This window comes from Malus sylvestris, chromosome 7 (genome assembly GCF_916048215.2).
Source record: "Malus sylvestris chromosome 7, drMalSylv7.2, whole genome shotgun sequence".
Classification (NCBI taxonomy): domain Eukaryota; kingdom Viridiplantae; phylum Streptophyta; class Magnoliopsida; order Rosales; family Rosaceae; genus Malus; species Malus sylvestris.
This window is the reverse complement of record NC_062266.1, coordinates 8,486,382-8,494,720: the sequence shown is the minus strand read 5'-3', so window position 1 is coordinate 8,494,720 and position 8,339 is coordinate 8,486,382. Positions and strand designations below refer to the sequence as shown.

The window sequence follows — 8,339 nt, the reverse complement described above, 5'->3', positions numbered from 1 at the left end:
CTCTCATCCTAAAGATTTAAGATTTCGAGGTTTTGTAGTTCGATTTGTGAAGGAATTAGGGTGGTTCTCTCTCTCGGTGCTGGAGAGAGAGTGAGTTCGAGAGTGTAAAGAGAGAATGGAGAGATAGAGAGTGATTTCAGCTGAGGAAAAGAGAGAGGCCGAGAGTCATTTTATCCCACTTAAACCCATTTTAAGTGAAATTACAAAATAGCCCTCCACTAGTTGTTAAAATTACAATTAGGCCCTCGTGATTTTATTTCAAATTAAATCTTCAACGTTAAACTAACGTACGAGACTAAAGTTATGAAACATAAAAAAGTACGAGGATTGAATTCTCGAGTCAAAGCTCGATAAATTATTTAAGAAACCCATTCGAAGAAAAATATCATTTCATGTCTCGAGAATAAAATACAATATTTTAAGGAATGCGTGATAACAAATTCTCCTTCTTCTTCATGAAGAAACCTAATAATGAGCTCAATCTGACAATTGACGAGTAACCTGTCAGCAGCTTAAAGTCGTGAACCATGTCGTCCATGAAATGTGGCGCATTATGTATTTTTCTTTCAATAGAAAGAAGAGAATTTGCAAAGACAGAGAAGAAAATGCAGCTAAGCGCACAAGCTGCAACGGCAATCCCTGGAGAATGACCACCCAGTACTGCATATGTGCCGGTAATGAATGCAACAACCATTGCAACCAAAGCCCAAATTGTCAAAGACACTGCCAATTGAAACGTGCCTTTGTAATTCCTCTTTGCGTGAATTGAGGAGTAAAGGAGCACTAGGACAGAACAACTAGACATGGCCATGGCTAGTGTATCAGTTAGAACAAATGCTTTGAACGCTGCTTTTCTTGACAGAAGGGGGGAACCCTGGTCTGGTCCTTTTTCGCTTTGGTATCCGCCAGGCATGGTAACACCTGCTGCGAAGGTAACAGTTGCTATCAATGTAGCCACTACCAGATGAGTTTCTTTTGCTTTCTGTAAACCTTCTCCCATGTCCTTGCTTCTTTGAGTTTCCTCCACCTCATTGCCACTACTGTCTTTTGGGTTTTCAATTCTTGGACTTGGTCTAACACCCATCATTCGAAGTAGTTTTCCATAAAATTCCTGCAAAGCCAGAGGAGGACTATAATATTATTATTATTATTATCTTGGCAAACAAATTCAAGCAATTTAATGATCACAAGGTGATACGTACCTGCAGTAATGTGTGTATATCATCGAAGTTGGCTAGAAGTATGTCAAAAGCGTTTAAGTTTTGCTTGTTGAATGCCATCCAATCAACTTTATGATAATCTAGCAAGTCAATGCTTTTGGGAGAATGAATAGCTAGGTGATGGAAGGGTGTGTTCCCATCAACATCAATGCCATTTAACAGGATGTTGCTAAGCCATGCATCTGCTGAAACATAATTGACTATTTGGTATTGTTGGTTCCGTATTGCGTAGTAAAGAACATTCTGAAATTTGTTGTCGACCAGTTCGCAACAATCAGGGCATTGAGAAATAAGCTCTTTCATTACATCTAGATTGCCTTCGGACGCTGCAAAGTGAAGAGCTGTCGCACCATCTTTGTCAGCAATGTAAGCAGTAGATCTATCATTTGCAAGCAGTTGTTTAACAATTGAAATGGAACCACAACGTGCAGCAAGGTGTAGTGGAGTACATCCTAGTTCGTCTGCTGCTTTGCTCAAAGTCCTATCGGCTTTTAGTAGTTCCTCCGTCATTTCTTAAGCATAAACACAAAACACAAACAAATATAGATAAAATTAAAAACATGTATATGTATGTAGGATGTGCCCTTCAATTCATTTTTTTTTTCAGTTCCTTTTTGCTTGCCCTTGTACTCTCGTGTACCCTTAACCCCTTAGGATGTGCCCTTCAATTCTTTTTTTTTTTTCAATTAATTTACCTACATATTAATGCACCTAAAGTGCAAGAAAATACAAGTAAATAAATTTTCAAACAAACACATGTCAAGAGCAAGAAAGTGTTAAAAAGAGTAGCAACGTGTAGTATAGTCTTTAAAAAATTGAATTATAATATTTGAAAATTTGATAAAAGAAAAGTGGAAAAAACTGGACTATCATCCCACAGGGTGAGATTATACATACCAATCAATTAGAAAATTTAAACACCGATAATGAAAACTACCAGATTTGCAATAAATTCCACCAAATTTGTTTTAAAATAATGAGGGGCATTTTAGGACGAAAAGTTTATAGAATATCAGTTTCAAGGGAAAAACTTGATCAACCAGATACTGAAACCAAAGTTTCCCTTAAAAATATGTGGTGGGTTTATGTCATGGAAATAGAAGGAAAAGGAAACAAATTTAGTTTTGTATGCACATATATACCTTCATCCATGCGAATCACTGCAACGTGCAACGCCGTTCTACCATTTGGACCAGTGTAAGTTGGAACACTGCAATTCTTGAGCATTTCAGAAACCAAAGGAAGATTTTTCCTCTCGGCAGCTAAATAAATTGGAGTTTCGCCTGAATCATTAGCAGCGTAGGAAAACTCGGGTTCTTCTTTGGTCAATTTCTCCACCACAGAACGTTGATTGGTTTTCCTTCTTGTTGTTGTTTTTCCTAAAGGATTATTATAGCGCACTGCTTCGTGCAACGCTGTATCCTTGTTGTTGTTGGTTTTCCTAATGAGCATCTGCTTCTTCAAGCAGGCTTCTTCTTCTGTTAAGACTCGGCCTTGCTCAAGGTCGCCATGGTGACGAACTTTTGTTGCCTGATCGATAAGAACTCCAACTATATCAACTAGCCCCTGTCTCGCCGATAGGTGTAAGGCAGTCTCACCGCTCTTATTGTGCAGCCATAGTAGTGCGGGACACATTTCAAGGATATCGTTCACAATGTCGGCTGGCTCCAGTGTGTTTTGTCCGGATGTCGGCCTGCTTAAGCATGCTATATAAACATGAAGGACCGTGTTATTTGTTGCAGTCAGCTTTAGGTGAAGATGTTCAGCATGTTCCCTGAGGGCAACAAGGTCGCCTTGTTTTGCAGCACGAAACACATCAAGTTCCATGCCACCTATCGAAACTGCACTATTGCCTTCTTTAGTAGCTCCCTCCTTGGTCTGAACTGCTAAGCGATCAGTAGTACTAGCACTCTCGGCCTGGTCAGTTGAATGGGAGTGATCCATTTTTTGATATTTCATCATTACGTGCCTAGACATGGGGAGCTTTTGGTCTAATACAAGTATAATCAGAACGAACTTGCTGATCTTTGAGTGGATGAAGGGAATTTAAATGAGAAGGGAATTTAAATGAAAAGGAACAATGGATGAGATTTAAGAGGCTCAAGAGTGGAGTAAACAAGGAATACGAGATGAGATAATTTATAGAGCAGGAATACAATGCAATGCCACACTTCTGCAAAGACTGCAATAATACTGCAATAATTGGAGTGACTTTTTCAAAGGGACAAGCTTTTCATTAGACCATCTCCAATGGTTAAGCTAAAAGTCAAATATTTTAGTCCGGAAAATTTAGCTTTTAGCCCAGAAACAATTTTTCTGCTCCAACTGTTATGGCCTAAAATTATAGCCCGGAATTATTAAAGAATGAATTTAGGCTATTTTTTTTTCTTAAATTAATTTTTTTTAAAAATAAATATTTAGATTATCGTAAATTAATTTTATGACCATTTTAATCTAAAAAAATTTAAATTTTGATAAATATTGAAAAATCACTAAATTTTCCACAAAGCAAGCCTTCAACTTTCACCAATCTTTCAACCCTAGGCTAACTTTCAATTCACCAACCGTTTAACACCAAATTTTCAATTCACCAACCATTCAACACCAAACTTTCAACTTTCACCAACCGTTCAACACCAAATTTTCAACTTTCACCAACCGTTCAACTTTCATCAATCATCCTCTATATAAACATATGTCCAATATTTGTTGATCACACAACCTTTCAACCTTCAATCATCCTCTATATTTACCAATCCTTCAACTTTGAAAGAGTTTTTGTTTCCTAAAAATCCTCAATATCTCATTAATGGGTGATAGAAGAAGGCGTAGCATGGCAATGCATATGGCACAGTACTAAGCAAGGATCGAGATTGAGGATGCATAATTGTAATTTAATAAAATCCTACAAAATAATGTGATGCTTTTTGTGTTTGGTAATCAAATGCCTATGCGATCATCGACAACCATGCCCATGATGGAATTAAGAGTGGATCCAAGAGAAAATAAAGAAATATGATACTTGGAGTGATAGGAGCATATTTATGCGACTTAGTTAGCTTGTTCTTGTGCATTTACGTTGTATTTCCTTAGTTATTTTAGTGTTTAAAGTTATTTTTGTGTGTTTTCAGACTCTAAGTACAAAGTATGCAAGAAGATGCATTTTGGAGGCCTTTGGAGCATGTTTCGGGCTTGGAATGGATAGCAAATGCATGGGCCAAGTGGATGGACGAATTTGAGAACTAAAGAGGCCAAGAATATGAAGAATTATGGTCCAAAAGATGAAGAAAACAGCCCAAAAATATGTCACCCCAACTTGCATTCCTTGCCATGCAAACCACATAGAATTCCCTTTGGATTCCATGCCATGCTTGATCACTCTTGTCCCCTACATAATTTCTAATTTCATGCTTCAATTCATTTAATTATTACACTCAATTGCTTGATACCTCTTGTTCCCTTCACTCATTAGATTTTAGACAACATTTACATCCATTACATGCACCAATTGATGCTCCATCATTCACATTTGGAATCCAATGCCATGTGCAACACATGTTGTTGCACCTTTGACCCATTTGTTGACACATTTCACCTCCCTTTCCATCTCTATGCAATGTACACAATCATTCATGCTCCCTAGCTACAACACCACTCCATTTTACCCTTCACACTTTGCATCATTACTTCATTTTCACCCTTGGACCATTGCACACCACACACACAAATTGCCATGCATTTCATCCTTAACCTAACCTGATTTTCTAAGGTTTTTGGGGCCTATAAATACATGTTTACACCCCTTGGCCAAAGGACAATCCCCCATATTCATCATTTTATCACAAAAATTCGTCCATACACACCCTAGGAAGCAAAACACCCCAAAAACACCATTCTAGTGCCTAGAAAACATAACAGCCACTCCACCTTCTTCCACCCTCTTTGCCTAGTTCTCCACCACCCTCTTTGCCTAGTTCTCCACCACCCTCCAACCATCAAACACTCCTCCACACTCACCCTAAACCCTTCCATACCATTCCCCATCCATTCTACATCATAAAACTACCCAAAATCTGTCCATAACCCAATCTGCCGCAAGCAAGGGAAAGGAGGAATCTTGGATGCACTTGCTATCAAGTTGGAGCATTTTAGGTGTTTTCTTTCCTTTGATTTTAATGTCTAATTTTATGTATCTTTGCTTTGTGAGTATGAGGAACTAAACCCCTCTTAGTTAGGGGGTGATTCGAAACTATGTTCATACTTGCAATATGATTTGATTACATCCAGTTGTGATTCATAAGTTGTGAATTCAATTTACTTATCCGTTCATATAAAAACTAATTTGTGTATGTTGGTTAAGAGTGCACGCTTAATTTTCATGCATGAATTTGACGCTAGAATATAAGGGAGTTTCACCTAATCGTTATAAACTTATATTCACAAGTAGTGAAGGTTGCTAGTCACAATCACGTTAAGTAAACTCTTGGCATAAGTTTCATGCAAATCATAGTAACGAGTGCCTCGTCAATGCTTATGTTTTTCATAGAACTTAATGATTCTTGCTTGTATCTCTATTATGCAATTCATGTAGGGAACTTGTAGGGAATGTTTTGGGTTGTCGTATGCAATCATCCAACCTAATAACTTGTGGAAAAAACTGAGGGTTAATTAGTGCAATTCACGGTTAATTTGGGGCGTTGAGTATTCATAGCTTATCGAAAAGCAACTGGAAATCGTTTTGTATGCAAGTGTGACATATGTGGAGAAGAACCTCCTAGCTAATCTTCCATCCATAAGTTTCATTCAAATTCACTTACAATCTGTTTTGTTTTACAAAGTTTGTTTTGTTTTCAAATTCATTAAAACCAAAATCCCCCTTTTACTTTATTGTTTCAAAGTGTTTAATTTCTGTTTTGGTTGTGTGTTAGAGTGTTTTGATTCACCCAAATTTGTCTAAGAATTTGTTTACTTTGTTCTTGTCTTAATTTAATTATTTTCGTCAAAAATCAACCCCATCTTATTTCTTTGAGTCATATTAATTAGAACTTGTCTTAGACTATGTTTTTAAGTGTTTTAGTTCATTAGAAAACCAAAATTTGTCCAAGTTTGTGTGAGAGTCCCAAAATTGCCCAGATTGTGTTTTTAAGGTAGTTTTGAGTGTTTAGGGGCTGTTTTGAGTCTTTTGGTTTGTTTTAGTGTTTTAAAATATAGTTTTGCATTCTTTGAGTCTAGTTAGTGTTTTAAACTTTGTTTTCACGTTTTCAAGTCAGTTTCCAAGTGATTTAGCAATCCCTCCTGATCCCCGGCCTAGAACGATCCCTACTTACATACTTTACTACAATTGATAAAAAGAGGGTTTAATTTGTGTGTTTAGTTATTTTACGCATCATGGAGCTCAAGACTTCAATGCGAACTCAAACTCACAAACGAGAAGAAAGGTACGACAAATATTATTTATTCTCTAGTACAATTTACCTGAACGCTCTTAATTAATTGAGTGTTGTGCCGATTTTGTTCATTTCGCATTGAAAGTATGGCACGGTAATCCCATGGTAATATTCATCTCATGTACTTGAATAAAAAAGAACGAGGAAATTTGACACGCCCCGACCCTGATATTCCCCGAATACCAGGATAAACACGTGCTAGCCGACACCCGAGGGTGACGAAAGCCATTACTTGATACAAAAGCTAAGAATAAGAAGTAAATAAGGGTTATGAATTTAAAAACAATGAGTAAATAATTTAGGAACATGTTCAGAACATACAACTAAACCTAATCACTAAAAAGAATTGAGATAAAATTGAATGAATAAAGAAGTAGGTCCTACATCGAGAGGATTCAAAGATGTTGCTGCGGAAGTGCCTTCACGCCAGGATTAGGTGCCTTGATTCTAAGTCCTGAATGGGGGCGCAAAACAAAGGTGAGTGGACCAAATTTATATATATAATAATAATAAAACAGTTATCCACATACTAACCCCCAAAGTTTATATAATGAAAACTACTAGCATAATAAATGATGGATTTAACAAAATCCTAGCATGCCAAAAATATCTCAAAAGCCATATCGCGGAAACTCATCGCGGAAATCAAAACAGTAAACGCATCATAAATCGTCTCGTAGACGCTGTGTGCTGCTAGAAAGATCACTGAATAAATAAACTCCAGGCCCAATGCCTGCTCCGTGGTTTCTGCGCCCGTAGCCAGAGATTACCAACTCCCGACCCAATACCTGCTCCATGTCCCTCAGCCCGTAGCTAGAGATTATTTCTCCAGGCCTAAATGCCAACACCAGTTCCTCGCCCCAAGCGGCATAGTGTCTATTAGGTACGCACAAATATTTACGCATCTCATAAATAACCACTTCATAGCATAGATTACCGATCATCGTCTACACTATAAAGAGGGGTTCAAAAACATGTTCTAGCATCCTATCGTCATCTATTAGATAGTCTACCAGTTCATGGTTTTTATAGAAAATACGATATATTAAAATATAGCTCAATATAGGCTAACAATTAATTCCTCACCAAAACACGAGACGAAAATCAATATATTTAATCAACAGGCTTCACATAAATCAAATTATAAATCCGTAGGCATGCTAATCATTTATGCAATTAAATTATCAAATCATGTAATTTTAGAAGGGGTCCACTCACAGTACTTAGTTGCCAAAAGCTGCGCCACTAGCGAAGACGGAAACGTCACAATAATTGCCCCTAAGCACATAAAGTCAAACTCTACTTAAACGATTGAATTTGGGAAAGTGGATATTGGAAACGGATTCAGAACGTCGAATTACCCTAAGAAGGGTCCTGGACGAAAACCCGAAAGGTCAACCCTAAAGTCAACGTTGACCGGGGGTCAATGGTCAAATTAGGTCTAACGGGTTTTAGGCTTGAAATCCGGATTAGGGTTTAGGTTAAATAGGATTAGGATATATTGGGATTTGGGTTTTCTAAGGTTTTTGGGTTTTGGATAGGCCTAGGAATAAAAAGGGTTAGGGTGAAAATGGGTGGTTTGGGCTTAAGCCCAAAACCACACTCACACACACACACACACACACACTCACACACACACTCACACACACACACACACACACACACACACACA

The 8,339-nt window shown here is 37.6% G+C and overlaps 1 protein-coding gene across 2 annotated transcripts; it reads right to left on the bottom strand.

The window, feature by feature from the left end:
* Positions 1–355: 355 nt before the first annotated feature.
* On the bottom strand, positions 356–3,355 carry LOC126630330 (ankyrin repeat-containing protein At5g02620-like). Of its 2 annotated transcripts, none has more exons than XM_050300414.1 (3): positions 2,363–3,355; positions 1,527–1,732; positions 356–1,111 (listed from the first exon to the last, which is right to left on the bottom strand). In XM_050300414.1, exons 1-3 carry the CDS (start codon positions 3,195–3,197, stop codon positions 419–421), a joined length of 1,734 nt encoding a protein of 577 aa, XP_050156371.1. In that variant the 5' UTR covers positions 3,198–3,355; the 3' UTR covers positions 356–418. The 2 variants fall into 2 exon arrangements, with proteins under 2 accessions (XP_050156371.1, XP_050156370.1); XM_050300413.1 differs by having other exon boundaries at positions 1,203–1,732; positions 2,363–3,350.
* Between the last annotated feature and the right edge of the window lie 4,984 nt (positions 3,356–8,339).